The sequence below is a fragment of the Dermacentor andersoni genome, chromosome 7 (genome assembly GCF_023375885.2).
Source record: "Dermacentor andersoni chromosome 7, qqDerAnde1_hic_scaffold, whole genome shotgun sequence".
In the NCBI taxonomy this organism is placed as follows: domain Eukaryota; kingdom Metazoa; phylum Arthropoda; class Arachnida; order Ixodida; family Ixodidae; genus Dermacentor; species Dermacentor andersoni.
This window is the reverse complement of record NC_092820.1, coordinates 179,491,139-179,507,845: the sequence shown is the minus strand read 5'-3', so window position 1 is coordinate 179,507,845 and position 16,707 is coordinate 179,491,139. Positions and strand designations below refer to the sequence as shown.

Below are 16,707 nucleotides of genomic sequence, written 5' to 3'. Positions count from 1 at the left end.
CGTCTCCGTCTCACACTCCGGAGACCCTGGTTCGATTCCCACCCAGCCCATCTTGCAAGAGTTGAGCCAAAGCCACCTAGAAACAAGCGCAGCTGCTTATATACCGCCGCGACCCCGCGAGCGACGGCGCGAGTTGAAGCCCGGTTTCTCCTCTGTCGTGACGTCATGGTGTCACGTGGTCAGCCTTGAAGGCGACGCCGCGAGCGACGGCGCGAGTTGGAGCCCCGTTTCTCCTCTGTCGTGACGTCACGGTGTCACGTCGTATTGAAGGCGACACCGCCGCGCCTGAGGAGCTGGGTTGAGCTCTAGTAATATGCTTCGCATAAAAAATTGGCCAACGATTACGCTTCTTGATAATGCGATGTTTGAGCGCAGCTGCTGCCTTATTTCAACAACAGACAACTATTATGTACTGCGTCGATGGTGACGCGTGCAGGCGCGCAGCGTGACGAGCAAGTAGGCCAACGAGTTCCGGAACAGAGAATGGTTTATTCGGAACAGCGCGTGCTTCTTATACACGCTGGCGGTTGCTTATCCGCTTCTGATAACCGACACTGAACGACGCCTGTCGACGCTATCACATTCCTTCGCCCACAAGTTCCTTTGCGAAAGTCCTCCGACTCGTAACGAACAGGTTGGTGCCGCAGTCTTGAACTTCTACGTGGTACGGCAGGGGACTCGGATGAACTGGGCTGGATGGGTGCCTGACATGGGGGCCGTGCTGGTGTAGAGGTCGTGGGCTGAACGGTTGCCTCATCCTCATGATTTATTTGAAGATGCTTTCGTTGACCCATTGGCTGACGGTTTCCCTCCATGAGCTGGTCCCACTGGGGCACACCCGTCGCGCTCCCGGGCATACCCGCCGGGACTATCTGGGGGCCCGCGTATGGCAGGTGCTCTGGAAAGGCTAACTGGGATGGGGTAGACGTATCTGCGTGCTGGGAATAAGTGGCTAGACGCAGATGATCAACGTGAACGAAATGCACTTTGCTCATCGTGTCCACCAAGTACGTCACAAGGCTAATGACCTTCACTATTCGGCCTTAAGAGGAAGCTTTAGCTCGAGTGCTCCTGTCTAAATACATGTAAAAGGAGAATTCGTTTTTCTCGCCAACCACTGCACCAAATTTGACGAAGTCTGTTGCATTTAAAAGACAAACTTAAAATCTAGTGACTGTTGGTTTTGAATTTTTGAGTTAGGTCGTCAATTTTTTATTAAAAATTGGCAAAAATCGGGAATTTTCAGAAAACGAAACTATGAAGTTTACAACTCCGTAACTAAACCACTAAAAAATGATAATACAATTCTGTGAATTGCGTCTAATAGTACATCTAAAGCGGACAAAATTGATATGTTACATATGAATATAAAAAAGATTTAATCATAGGGAAATACAACTTTTGCAAAACCGTTGTAACCAACGTAACAAATTCACGTAAGATGCAAAATGACATATTGAATTTGTCCGCTTTATATGATCTAATGGATGCCGTTTACAGAACCGCGATATCAGTTCTTGATGCAGAGCTATGAATTTGTAAACTTCGCGCTTCTATATCTTTCACACGGTCAAATATTTGAAAATCGTTTTAAGAAAATTCAAGCCCTAAATCAGAATTCCGCTTCCAACAGTCACTAGACTTTAACTTTCTCTTTCAAGTGCAACAAATTTCATCAAAATCGGTCCAGGGGTTATCTCATAAAAACGTTTTTGCGTTTTACATGTATTTGAATAGGCCGCGTCGGAGTTGGGCCCGAGCTAAAGCTTCCTCTTAAGTCCACGCTATTTTCTTCCCTCTGACAGTTTTAACGTAGACGCGGTCCCCTTCCGCGAAGAAGCGCCATGGAGAGCGACCTCGGTCGCGTTGAGCATTGGACGTTTGTTGCCCCCTTTAGCATGTTTTCTTGAAATAATGGGTTTAGCAGCGACAACTTTGGGCGCGGCGCCCTTCTTAGAAACAGTTGGACTGGTGACCGGCCCATTACTGCGCATGGAGTTGTCCGATAGGCAAGCAAAAATGGTCTAGGCGTTCTCGTAGCGTTCTCTGGATGCCGGAAGCGCTATCATGGAGTAGTTGCTTACGCAAGGTTTTTTTTTACTACATGCACACACCTCTCAGCTGCTCCATTAGGCTGCGGGTGATAAGGTGGGCTACATATGTGACGCACTCCCCATGACTGGAGAAAATCGTTGAACTCTCGCGCCGCAAACTGCGAGTCATTATCTGACACTAGATGTTCCGGCGACCCGTATGCAGCAAAGAGGGTACGAAGCTGTTCAATGGCGTTCAAGGTCGTTGTCGATTTCATGTGAAAGACATCAATCCACTTCGAATAAGAGTCGACACACACCAAGAATGAAGCGCCTTCGCATTCGAAAAAATCCACGTGTACTATTTGCCAGCAGCGAGCGGGAAATGGCCAGGGTGCCAAATAGGCGCGGGGAGCGCTACTCTGCGTTGCCTGGCAGATTTTGCAACTTTTCACGACGGTTTCAATGGCCGCTTCAAGCCCAGGCCGCCACACTAGGCCGCGAGCGAACATCTTCATTCGGACTGTTCCAGGGTGCTGAGCATACAGTAATGCCAACACATATTCTTGAAGTTTGGGTGGAGCAACGACCCTGCTACCCCATGTCACGCATCCTTGCTCTAGCGATAGTTCTATTCGTCTGGCGTGGTATGGCCGGAGCTCGGCTTCTACTTGCAGCGGCCATCCACTAAGAGTAACTTCCGCAACCTTGCACAACACTTTGTCCTGTCTGGTAGCTTTGGCGACATCTCTGGCCGACAGCGGCGCCGTTTCAGAAACTACCAAACAGACGGCCTCTTCATCCTTTGCTTGACTTGGAAGTGCCAATCTCGATAACTCATCAGGCACTTTCATTCGGGACCCTTTCTGATACCTAAGCTCCTAACGATATCCCGCCAAGATAAGCGCCCATCGTTGCATGTACGCAGCGGCCAAAGTTGGTATCGGCTTGCAGGAACCTATAATGCCGAGCAACGGCTGGTGGTCCGTGAAAAGCGTAAAACGACGGCAGTACAGATATCGATGAAACTTCAACCCATATATTATGGCCAACGCTTACCTTTCAATTTGCGAGTACGCGCGCTCCGCTGCCGATAATGTTCGAGAGACAAGCGCAGTGGGCCTTTCGTCCGCGTTTGGTTGGACATGCGAAACCACTGCGCCCAGTCCGTACTGGGATGCATCGCAACTGAGTACTAGTGGCCGCTTTGGGTTGTAGTAGCAGAGTACTGGGCTCGACGTGAGCAGCTTCTTTGTTTTGTGGAAAGCAGCAGCGCATTCTTTGAACCAGTGCCACCGCAGGCCTTTCTTTAAAAGAGCATACAGCGGTGCTGCCACGGTCGCCAAGTTCGACAGGAACTTGGAATAAAAGGTAACCATGCCCAAGAATGATTTAAATTCCCTTGCACTTGAGGGTTCTGGCGCAGCCATAATTGCTTTAACTTGTGATCCCAAAGGCTGGATTCCGGCTGCCGATATACGGTGGCCCAGGTACCGAACTGCCCTTTGAAAAAAACTTGCATTTTTCCTCTTGAAGCGTTACATTGTGGGTCTGAAACCGCTGGAGTACTTGTTCTAGCCGCTCTCGACATTCCGACGTGGTGGTACCCCCAATGAGTACGACCTAAATGTAGCATCCTACGTGAAGAATACCGCTGAGAATTCTGTCCATAAGCGACTGAAATACCGCCGGAGCGCTTGCAATGCCAAAGGGCAGACGCTGGTATTGTAAGAGCCCTTTACGTGTGTTTATCGTCAAGAGTAACTTGGAGTCTTCGAATAGCTCTACTTGCTGGTATGCAGAGGCTAGATCCAAAACGCAAAAAACACTTAAGCCCTCTAAAGCTGCGAACAAGTCTCCTGGTAGTGGAAGCGGGTAATGCTCTGTTTTCAGCACGGGGTTCACTGTGAGCTTATAGTCACAACACGACCGGACATCCGCCCCTCCGTCTTTTGGCACAGCGACCAAGGTTGTTGCCCACTCGCTCCTTGTTACCCGCTTCACGACGCCGGCTTCCTCCCAAGTATCCAGCTTATTTCCCACTGGTTCACCAAGAGCGAAAAGTACCTTACATGCTCTGCAGAGCACGTGTTTGCTGTCCGGTTTTATAAGTTTTTGCGCTTTGATCCCGGGAATTGGTCCTAACTGCTTGGAAAAAACAGGCGCAAATTTCTGTTTCATCTCAGTTACCATGTCTACTTCCCCTATGACACTAGTGACTTCGTTCCAATTTACCCTTAGTCGACTGAGCCACTTTCTTCAAGGTCACAACAGCCACAAGCAGCAGCAACTGATGCAAGGCTTTCGCGCGTGCCTCTGGCCGTTTCGCCGCCGTCGTCCTCGTCTGACCGACATTAACAGCCCGTTCACTGTCTCGTGGCAATATATGTATATTTTGCAAAGGCGTTTATTAGTCACCGGCGTTTGCGACCGACTGTTAGCGCAGGGCACGGACTCTCAGCAAGAGCGGCATTCACGAGCAAAAGCACTGAAGAGGACGACCCACTAAATCGTTCCAATCCTTCTCTACAATTCCCCCCGGGAAAGAAAAGGGAGCCACTTGGCGACCTAGCAGCTTGTCACTATGAGTGGGCCATTGTAGGTATTTAGGCGGTCGACGTTGACAATGTCTCGTCCACGACGGCGCAAGTCCGAGGACGGCTCAATGGGCTCGATCACGTAGTTGACCGGAGATGTGCGTTCGACGACGCTTCATAGTTGGGCAGTAGTTTCCGCGAGAGCCCAGGTGAAGTGAAAGGGACCGAGAGCCACACAAGCGCTCCTGGGAGGAACGTGGGCGCAGAAGTGGTGCCACCGCGAATGATCTTCTGGCGCTCTCGGTCAATTGAAGTAAAGGCCCGCGCGAGATCGCGGCACTCTTCGGCCTGTCTGGCTGCGGTAGAAATAGGCGCACGCTCAGATGCATCCGGCTTGTACGCAAGGACAACTATGTCGATTGTTTGCGACGGGTGCCGGCCGTACAATAAGGAAAAGGGTGAAAAGCCAGTGGTGCTCTGAGTGGCGGTATCGTAGGCATAGGTTGCGAAGGGCAGAATGTCATCCCAATTCGTGTGGGCGGAGGCTACGTACATTGCGAGCATGTGGCCAAGCGTACGGTTAAGGCGTTCTGTGAGGCCGTTGCTCTGCGCATGGTAAGCAGTAGTTGTGCGGTGCACAACGTGGCACTCTTTGAGGATGGCTTCGACGACTTCTGACAAGAAGACACGTCCGCGATCGCTTAGCAACCCCTCTGGTGGACCATGACGCAGTATGAATCGGCGAAGCAGGAAGGAGGCAACATCGCATGGCAGTGTCCCTGTGGCGAATCACACCAGAGCACAGGACCGACTGAGGATGCGCTTGCTGGGATGCCGTAGGAGGCGTTTGCTAGGATGCGTCTTCAGGAATGGTTGAGCGTAGGGTACGGAATCGAAGTTCTAGGGTTTACGTTGTAGGCCGAAGCGACCTCCACCACTCGCAAAGGCATTTATTAGTCACCGGCGTTTGGGAGCGACCGTTAGCGCAGGGCACGGACTCTCAGCACAAGCGGCGTTCACGAGCAAAAGCGCTGGAAAGGACGATCCACTACGTCGTTCCAATCGTTCTCTACAATATATATTACGACAGGGTATATATATATATATATATAATCATATCATAAGAAGCCAACAAACACTGACACCAAGGACAACATCGGGGAAATTGTGCTTAATAAATGAAATAAAGAAAGGATAAATTAATGGAAATTAAAGTGGATGAAAAAGCAACTTGCCGCAGGTGGGAACTGAGCCCACAACCTTCGCTTTTCGCGGGCATTTCATGTGGGTTCGGTTCCCACCTGCGGCAAGTTTATTCATCCACTGTAATTTCCATTAATTTATCGTTTCTTTATTTCATTTATTAAGCACAAGTAATTTCCCCTATGTTGTCCTTGGTGTCGGTGTTTGTTGGCTTCTTATGATATGACTAATAAAAATCGGGCCCCTCGGTTAACCCCCTTTCTTCTCGTTTATATATATGTATATATATCCTGTCGTATGTATGTGTACATATACTGGATGTCCAGCCAACTTTAGCCAGAGTTTAAATACATGCGAATGCCACGTTGCTGGACAAACGAAGGTAATGTTTGTCGTCACTTGGAGATACTCAGATAATTCTTTTCGTTCTACCTACTTACATAATTACTTCTAATTACTTCTAAGAGCCAGGCTTCAGCGGGCGGCAACCATGACGGCGTCTTATCTCCGAGAACAAGGCCTCAGTGTGTCTACTGAAAAGTGCGCATTACTTGGTTTTACGCGCAAACAAATGTCATTGTCTTCTCTTACCATCAACGGACAAGCTGTGTCCTATGTTAAGACGCATCGTTTTCTGGGCGTCATCATTCACCGCAACCTCTCGTGGAGCCATCAGTGCGCCTATCTGAAGAAGAAGTTAGTCGCCATTGCTCAGGTCTTCAAATTTTTATGCGGGAAAAACTGGGGTACACCAGTCCATTCTATGTTGCAGCTATACAGGGTTTTGTTTCTCGGACTCCTACGTTACAGCCTACCAGTGTTGTCGAATGCATGCAAGACGAACTTTCGCGCCTTGGAGAGCATACAAGGTCAAGCCCTACGCACGTGCTTAGGGCTGCCTCGGTGCACCTCAACAACAGCAACAATCGCCATCGCGGGAGACCATATAATCCAGACACATGTAGCTGTCGACTCTCTCAGAGCGCACATTCGCCATCTGTCAAGGATCCCCGACCATCATTTGGCCTCCCTACCAGCCGAGAGACCTCAAGCGACCTTTTCACGAGTGATTAGCGCTCATCCAGAGTGCATACCGGCATCTTTTACACCGGCGGCGAAGCCTTCCTCTCCCCTGTGGTGCCTGCGACAGCCTCAAGTGAATTTTGCTATTCCTGGAATTACAAAAAGTCCAATCATCCAGCGCCGGCTCTGAAGCAACTCACGCTCCTATTACTGCACCAGAGGTATCATGACCACATTCATATATATACCGATGGTTCGACTTCACCTACCAGCTAAACTGCCGCATTCGTCGTTCCAGCCAAGAACGTTACAGTTAAATTCAAATTGTCGCACACGACTACATCTACATCGGCAGAACTTGCAGCTCTCCATGCCGCTATGATGTACATCACTGAAGAGCCAACAGAAATGGGTCGTATTTTGTGACTCTAAGGCAGCCCTTCACAGCATCAAGTCTGCATTACGTCACAGAACTTACGAGCAGATGACATCTGACATCAGGGAACTGCACCACCATGCTCTGGAAAGAGGACATCACATTATATTTCAGTGGATTCCTGTTCACTGTGGCATCGTCGGCAACAACCTAGCTGACAAGGCTGCCCGGTGTGCCCACGAAGATACCAAGACGTGTCCAACACCTTTGGCGAGGTTGGACGCTGCCAGAGAACTTCGCCTACTTGGTCGCAAGAAGTCACAAGATCTCTGGATTTCAAGTGCCTTCAATTGCAGATTACGTAAACTGGACCCCACGCTACGGCTACAACTGCCTTCTAGCCTTTCTCGCGGCGAAACAACCTTGTTGTGTCGCTTGCGGCTGGCAGTGGCGTTCACGAACGCATACTCCTACCGTATGGGAATGACCGAGAGCCCGATGTGCGACTCCTGTGGGTGCGAGGAGACCATCGAGCACCTATTGTGTACCTGTCCTCGCTACGATGTCCAACGCCTCTCTCTGCGGGCAACTTTACGCCGACTGGACTCGAGACCGTTCACCGAGTCAAAGATACTCGGACCGTGGCCACACCCGTCACTGGCTCGAAAAACGATTCGTGCACTAGTGCAGTACTTGAAGTGCACGGGCTTAAGAGACCGTTTATAGTGTCCTTGTGTATGGTGTCCCTCCCACACGTACTCAGTGCTTGCTCTCTCCCTTTCTTCCTCTTTCTATTCCTCTTTCCCCCACCCCCAGTGTAGGGTAGCAAACCGGATGCTGTTCTGGTTGGACCTCCCTGCCTTTCCTACCATTGTTTTTTCTCTCTCTCTAATTAATTAATTAACTTCTCAAATATTATAATTAGATGACAAGTGTCAATGCGACAATTGTAGAGCAACATGAGAACTACCGAAAGAGCTTTCTTTTCCTCAATACGTGCTACATAAAAGTGTTTTTCCGAGCGTGAAAGAAGCCCACGAACACATGCAAATCCTCGAGCGGCCAGTCGCACGGCAATTTTGCGCGCATTTGCGGGCTTCTTTCACGCTCGGAAAAACGCTTTTATATAGGACGTACTGAGCAACAGAAAGCTGCATTGGGAGTTTTTCATGTTGCTCTACAATTGTCTCACTGACACTTTTCATCCAATTATAATGTTTGAGAAATTGATTCAATAATCAAGACGAGTTGTCTAGTTGGGCGGAATGAAAAAAAAAATGTCACACTCGAACATGCGCACTGAACTCGTGTGTCATCTAAAAACCAAAGTTATTTTTCCGTCAAGGTGATGGAAGCTACAGTGACCAATTTTTATTTTTATTCGCGTATCGTCACCGACTTGGTGATAAGCATTGGTCATTGATTGCACTTGTGAGCTATAGGCCAGCGCTACACATTACGCCCGCCGTGGTTGCTACGGTGTCGGACTGCTAAGCACGAGGTCGCGGGATCGAATCCCGGCCACGGTGGCCGCATTTCGTTGGGGGTGAAATGCGACAACACCCGCTTACTTAGATTTAGGTGCACGTTAACGAAACCTAGGTGGTCCAAATTATTTCGGAGTCCCCCCACTACAGCGTGCCTCGTAATCAGAGCGTGGTTTTGGCACGTAAAACCCCATAATTTAATTAGCACTACGTTACAAGCTCGCAATGCTCAAGCCAACTCACCCAATCAGCTGTGGGGATCACGCCCTCTCCTTCAAGCCTGTTTTACGTGGTACGATTACATAATGCGTCTCTCGCAGCTACGGTTTCCGTAAAGGCGAATTTCGCCTCGCTCCGTCGCATGCACCGAGCGCGGCAGTGGCGATTTTTGCATTCGTGAGCTCCTAGCGGAGGACAGAATTATTCTTGCCGTCACTTCCCTCTTCGGTGAACACAAAGACCACTTAGAAACGGTTTGTTAGTTTTTGTTTGAGTACGTTGTTTTATCAAAACAAAAATCAAGTAGGCAGGCCACAGTGAACTGCCTGCGATCCGCGTTCTAATTGGTTCAGCGTCCTTGTCGCATGTGCATTTTCGCAGAGCGCTCGGAACATCGAAAGATAGCGCGCACGCCCCCTTTGCTGCAAGCGCGAAAGCGCAAGCGTATCGACCTGAGAAATTGCGCAGAAATTCTAATTATACATTTGAAAATTCTAGAAAGTGCTTACTAACGCACGTATCACCATTCTTGGGTAGCGACATAGTTTTTTATTGAAACGAATCCTTCACACGCACCTCTGCTGATAGGATAATGACATCTTGAACATCGGGACGGCAGCAACTTTTCTATAATTGAACAATAAAAATCTACCACATGTGTTATTTCCTTCGCCTTGTTGCTGCACTTATTTGATCTATCATTTACGACACCAAAGTGATCGATAATAGTGGTTCTGAATCATAACTTTATCATGTTAAATGCAACAAATTTTACGATTCCGTTAAGGGTTTGCATATCATTAGAATGTTTCTGCCGTTTGTCGTGCATGTGAATTGAGAAATCTGTAAGTATGAGTTGAGTTGAGTTGAGTTTAATGGCACATAAGCAGCTTAGGCTATCATGCGCCAAACACTAGGTATAGATTCTTTTAAAAAGTTGGGACACCTCAGTGAGTCCTTGTCTGGGCAAGAGCCCGGAGAGTCCCAACAAATTAACTAGAGACCTCGGCCATCTTCTCAGGGATAAGAAGGTGGATGAGGTGTTCCGTAATATGTAGTTAAGCATTCTGCGAGGTTTTAAAGTTTTATGAGAACTCCTGCTTCTTTTAAAAAGCTAAAGACACATGGTGCATCAACAAGCGCATCTTCTCCTAAAATCAAAGCTGGGTGAAAAGGGATGTGTTCTTTGTAAAATATGGTAAAAAACTTCTTCCCCAGTGGTTAAAGTTTTCTGCATGAAAATAGGATATGGTTTACTGTTAGTTCATCTTCACATAGTTCACATTGGGGTTTGTCTTGCTTTGTTAGAATGAAGTTGTGTGTTAGGTGTGTGTGTCCTATGCGAAGACGGCACAGAATCACTTCTTTGAAACGTTCCTGGTGTATGCAAGATTACCATTCGCCTAACACGGGTTTTAACAGGTGTAATTTGTTTTTTTTTTACTTCAGTGTTCCAAGCAGACTGCCATTTTTTCCTTAGTTTATGATGTATTAACTTCATGCAGTCGTTAGGAGGTATCTTTACTTTTGTGATTTCTTTGTGCCGGGCTTGCGCCGCGCATGCATCTGCTCTCTCATTGCCACTAATTCCGACGTGGCTCGGAACCCAGCATAATTTAATGTTCAGTCCTTGTGTGGTGGCTTTTATTAAATTGTGTATAATGTCTCCTAATAATGATGTGACTGCATTTCTGCCATGAAGAGCTGTGAGTGCACTTAGGGAGTCTGAGGATATGATACTATTTGCGAGGTTCTCCTTTACTATTTCCTGTATGGCTATAAGAATGGCGTAACATTCAGAAGTGAAAATGGATGTGCACTGCGGATGTGCATTCCGAACTTCTTGCCACCATTATTAAATTGGCATCCTAGTGGTCTCTTCAAGATAGCAAGGCGTGTGGAGCCAAGCTGAAGTGGTTTCAAATATATTTGTATGGCGTACTTGCTTTCATAGATTAAGTACTAACGAAGTCAACATTCTTTCGACTCCTCGTTTTTAGGAAACTGCGCCAGACATCGGGGAAGCCGGAAGCTCTGCAAACGCCAACCATTCACTGCAGGCCTAACGATGACGCAAGAAGTTTCTGTTCGTCAAGTGTCACGAAAGCATCGTGCACTTCTGCTCTCATCAGTGCTGTTTGAAAGGAAAACGCAGCAGATGATAATCAAATCATTAGCGTCGTCTGCTGCTTCTGCTTACACATTTGCCTTTCAAAAAGTGGATAACTTTAGGCCTTACACTTCATCAAACAAGGAGCGCTAAGTGTTCTGGAATGATACAGCGTACGCTATTGTGTGATATAGCCTATGCTATTGTGCAGGCTATTGTGCGACGAGTCACCTCGTAAAAGCGCAGACGGCTTAGATCTGAAGCACTACGGCACCGCAATAGTTGTAAAAAAAAAAAAAAATAGACATGGCTTTAAACGCCACTTCCACAGGCTTTCTTCATTTTCTATGTACATTTTTTTTACCTGTTCAGATCGCAGGGTTTCCTTTTTTTTTTTTCAGCAGCAGTAAGTTGTATGACCCATAATGATGATTTGCTTGCGGAGAGATTTGAATATTTTTCCATAGTGACAGGTTCCTTTATTTCGTTTCGTATTTTAAGCACTTTAACGTTTCTGACGCGGCGAGAACATTAGTGCTGTAGCACTCGGATATTTGCACGCTAGGTAGAGACTACTTCATGGTAAAGAAATACGTGATTCACGCGGAAGCAGCCGGATGGTGCAAAGCTGGTACCTCGTAATGCTACTTTCGTATATTCAGATTAATTCATTGAGCTCGAGGAAGAAGTCCGAGAAAGAAGAAAATAAGAGTGATTCTAAATTAGTGCATAGTACCACTGCCATCCTATAACACGATGGCACATGGCAGATCTGGGTACCAAAGGTACAAACAAGCTGACAAAGAGCCCTAATTGATGACATAGTCAGCGCTCGTGTTGTGTTTGTCGTGTGTCTTAGTCCTTGTTTCTCGCGCTGTTTCCACTACAAGATATACAAGATGATGGCACAGCGGGCTGTGGTCGATAAATAACGCACAAAATTTCGTTTGCCAGCAGTCTAGAGAGTGGAACTTTCATCAGAGCAGGTTAAAATTTGGGAGTCTTGCAAACCTTCACATTTCATTGTGTGTGTGCGTGTGCGTGGTGGCTGCGTGCGTGTGTGCGCCCTTCGTAGTTTTTTTTTTTTTAATTGTGCTTACGATATTTGAATATCACGTTGAAAATTTTGCTGGATATTACGAGAATAGAGAAATGCTGCTCATGTTCATGAGACAGCAAGGGGAAATTATGATCGGTAAGATATCACGTTTTTGTTTGTTTATTTGTTTCTTTGTTTGTCATTAACGCAAGGTCACCTCATGGTTCGGCACGGACTTCTGCCAACACAGTCCGTTAGAGAAGTCACGTCGCTGCCGATGTGGCCACGATGGCGCGGGATTCACCGATGGATCAGTTTCCTTAAAGGGACACTAAAGTGAAAAATGATTTCTTCTGCATCAGTAAATTACCGTTCTACAATACCAAAAACACCACTCTTACAACGATAAGACGTTTGGTAAGCCAGAAAAAGCGAAAGAACGAAATAGGGGTGGCGACGCCTGCTTAAGTTCCCGCACCTGGGGGCTGTGACGTCTTGAATTTTGATGGTATCTTCTAGTGCCTATTAATTATATATAGCGGTACAGATTGACTACATTGTGTTCTAAAGGAACCAAATATTAAACATGGCAAGTTTCAGGAACCTTTATTCAGCCAACGCGGCCCAAATGCGACAACATACTTTGGAATCTCTGACATCACGCTGACGTACCGGCACTGGGGTTTCGGCGCGAAATTCAAATACTGACATTTGGACCTTCATTTTCTCATCTAATAATCAAACTATATTTTTGAAATGACTGCCTTCAGGGTTCTCAAGCAATTCTTCATTAGTCTAAACTGATTTATTGTTTCGCTTTAGTGGTCCCTTTAAGATGGCATGAATATCGGCCGTGTCCTCGTCCTTTTTAGCGGTCCATATGATGTGCAGTAAACACCAACTAGGCTAAACTCAAGTTCTTCTCAAGAAAACGAGTTGGTTTTTCTTGAGCATATGCTGGCGCTCCTCCAAAGGCAACGTGTTGTCCTGCCGAATAACCTCGTCGGTGGCGGCTTTATAAGTTGGTGTTCAGAAGCTGCATAAAATTGTTCGCGTGACGAAGCCCAAATTTCCAGTGTCAGTTTCCAACAATCCTCTACCTTACTATGCGCATGCGTGGCTGACGTCAGGTAGAAGTCCTGACGCAATCTGTCACAACTGTGACCTTGCACTAAAGTACCTTAAATATTACTTCCTGTGCTTTCCTTTCGAACTATACAGCTTATAGGCGACCTGAAGGTAGATACACGAAACTGCCGCCATTTTATATATATATATATATATATATATATATATATATATATATATATATATATATAGGTCTGTCACGGTGTACTCTGTACACTTACATTCCTGCCTGTATTTCATAGACGCGATGACAGAAATGGTCACAACGCGCTGTGATGATGCCTCGGCTCCGTTCCAGACATTTCCCGAGCAACATCCGGTGTATTTCAATACCGTAGCAACCTTAAAGTACACCTGAGCTCCTTTTGCTTGTGTCCCTGTTTTATGATAAACCTTGTGCATTTTAGCGTTTTAATTGAAATTCTCCTAGGGCATGTTAGTGGGGCTTTACTGAATATTGTTTTTAGGCAATAGACGGGACATACGTATTTGGCCGGAAGCGTGGTAACTTATGTCGTCTGCATGTCCAACATCCACATTTTGTTGTTTCCGATGTAAAGCTTCTTCGTCTGCGGTCGACGGATAAATAAAAACAAATTATGCTCAGAATGTTTTTGAAGCAGGCAATCGTTATATGCCAATTACGGCAAATACTTGTGTGCGCTAAAACGTGTTTGAAGTCCGAACCCAGCATAGCACGCTGAAGTGTCAAACTCCCGTTGTGTTTTATGTTTTACGTTATATTCTCAAGGGAATCTATAGCGACGCCAGTCTGAGCTTACCACTTTGCTTAATGCATGTGCCAAAGCTGAACCAGACTAGTGGGTGGAAAGAATAGACCTGACACTGCTACGAAGAATGCATCATCAATTAGCCCGCCAGCAAACATTACTGAGACCTGACATATTATCCCCGTAAACAAGATATCGTTCTGATAAAGCTTCAGACGTTTTCCCAGTAACGGTGGCAGCTGCATTCATCATCAGCAGCCTGTTGGCTTCTCCCTGCGATCTCCACTTACCCCTGTCCAACCGATTGCAACTAGCGCCCGCGCATTTCCTCATTTCATCACTCCACCAAGTTTTCTTTTTTTTTTTTTTTTTTCCGACTTGCTCGACTGCGCTTCCCTTGACGCCCGCTCGGAGCGGCGCCCTCTCGCGCGTGACGTCACGGCGGGGACGCCGCTCGTTTCCCTTCGCGTGCGCCCGGGCCGTGCTCGTTGCACCGGCTTCTTACACTGGAGGCCTGAACCACTGTTCCTTCTTCGAAAGCGCGTGAGTCGAGAAAGCTATGTAGCGTTGAACGGGTCTACTGGTATTGCAATGCATATATGCGCCGTGTCTGTTCGTAAATTTTACGTGAGGAAAGAATGTCCGCAAATTCAACACGCGAAGTTGTGTACGATGCTTCGCTAAATATGTAAAATTCTCCTAGTACTTAGCTATGAGAGACATTTTACTATTAGATACATTTTACAAGTAAGAAAAATCTTGATATTTGGTGTCAACGTGTTATCCGTGTTAGAAAGACACTGCCCTGCGAAGCTGTCATCATGATTCTTATTACTCTGGTGAGTTGCTCTAGTCAAACATGGCCACTTTAGTAATGCGTAAAAGAAAGAGTTAGGCGCGCATTTCGTATGAAAAAGCTTGCTGCTACTTTCACCGCTCTCTGAAACAGGCCCCTATAAAACGAATTTGCTCATGGCTGCTAACACGACGGCGTGTGATGTAGAGTATTTACATTTACATAGTTAATTCACAAATACCATAGTAGCAATCATCTTAAATAAATGTTTCGTGGTTAAGATCGAGAGCTAATCAATTGCAAGCGATTAAATGTTTCATGGTGGCCCTCAATAGCTAATATTGACAATATTGCACACCCCTCAAATAACGGTAGCAACCGACGGTCCTTATGCCGAGACACGCATTGTTCGCGAAACCCATCAGTGCACTACAACTTCGGGTTGAAACCATAAAGTAGTTTTTTACAGCGGCAGTTGCAATGCCTAAACTATACTCGAGTGCTGCAGCGCAGCTTAGGCTGTCTGATTGGCTGCCCGACGCTCCGTGGTCTTTCTTGATTGGTTGCTTTTTTCTTTTTGTTGTCTTTCCTGCGCCGCGCGTTCACGTGCCGGGCGCTCTTCGGCGTCGTCGTTTTCCTCCTTCCAGCTCGGCGCGCGTGCACTCAGCGTCGTCTGCTCTCGACCGTCCCGAGCACCGCACCACGTCGCGCACCACACATCACAGGGCGAAATGCTAAAACACCCGTGTACTTAGATTTAGGTGCGCGTTAAAGAACCCTAGGTGGTCGAAATTTCTGGAGTCCTTCACTACGGCGTGCCTCATAATCAGAAAGTGGTATTGGCACGTAAAACCCCATAATTTGAAACTGCAGTGTTAGTTAAGTCCCAGTGTTACGGCCGAGCGTTTCTGTGAAGAAATGCAAAAATTCGATATTGTACCATGAACTGCTCATCGTGAGTAAACCTGTTTTAGCAGATTAAAATCAAGGTAGATGTTGTAGAAGTCATATATAGCCAGCGTTTATTACATATTTGTTGCACCGCTGCAGGTATGGTATCATAACTGGATTCTTATACGCTATGTTTTTGCGGTTGTCGATCCACGCACGAAAAATCCGCACTGGGCTGGTCTGTGCTCTTTCGGCTGGCACTGTAGCGTTGCCTTTGAGAACTGTATTGTCGTCTAAGAAATAAACTCTTTGAATAAATTTTCCCGAACTAACACGCAGTAAAGATACATTTGAGACGACCGCCATAAGTATAGAAGCAGAGGGAACTAGAGCGAACAAACGAAAACACTGCAGAAGGCACCCGCACATCCCTCGAACTGCAGCAGATGACAAGCGCGACTACTTGCCCTGACCAATGCCTCCTTTACTAGATGCCTGCCGCGTTGTCCGGTAGCTCGGTTCCGGGCCCTCTCCCTTTTCTCTCCTCCGCGAAAAGGCAACTTACAATCACGTGCTGCGGCCTCTGAGATTACCGTGGCATCTGTCACCGTCTCGGAGGCCCGCGATAACGCCCACTAACAGACGCCCGCGCATATAACGCGCCGGCGGATGCATTCAGCCGCCGCTGCCACATCCGCCGGAAGTTGAAAAGGCAACGAGCGCCGCCTCGCGGAATTCGTGCTGAACTAACTTCAACTAAGGGAACCGCCGCTACAATGGGAAAGCGAGCAACGCGGCGGGCATCTAGTAAAGGAGGCATTGCCCTGACGTCACGCGAGCGGCGCTCGCAGCGCCCCTGTAGTTCGTTCTCGGGGCTAATAATGGTCCATCATCATTATCATCATCATCAACATCATCGTCATCATCATCGTCATCAGCCTATTTTATGTCCACTGCAGACCGAAGCAGGCCCTGCGATCTCCAATTAGCCCTGTCTTGCGCCAATCGATTCCAACAAGCGCCCGCGAATTTCCTAATTTCATCGCCCCACCTGGTCTCCTGCCGTACTCGAATGCGTTTCCCTTCTCTTGGTATCCATTCTGTAACCCTAATGGTCCAACGGTTGTTAACCTG

At 47.2% G+C, this 16,707-nt stretch overlaps 1 protein-coding gene across 4 annotated transcripts in view; it reads left to right on the top strand.

The window, feature by feature from the left end:
- LOC126533192 (uncharacterized) overlaps nucleotides 1-13,764 on the top strand; it is a 160,722-nt gene extending 146,958 nt beyond the window's left edge. For all 4 annotated transcript variants that reach the window (XM_050180467.3, XM_050180465.3, XM_055071629.2 and 1 more), the window contains one exon: nucleotides 10,879-13,764. In XM_050180467.3, coding sequence (XP_050036424.1) covers nucleotides 10,879-10,944 — 66 coding nt within the window. In that variant the 3' untranslated portion in view covers nucleotides 10,945-13,764. The remainder of the gene's footprint in view (nucleotides 1-10,878) is intronic.
- The last annotated feature ends 2,943 nt before the right edge of the window (nucleotides 13,765-16,707 follow it).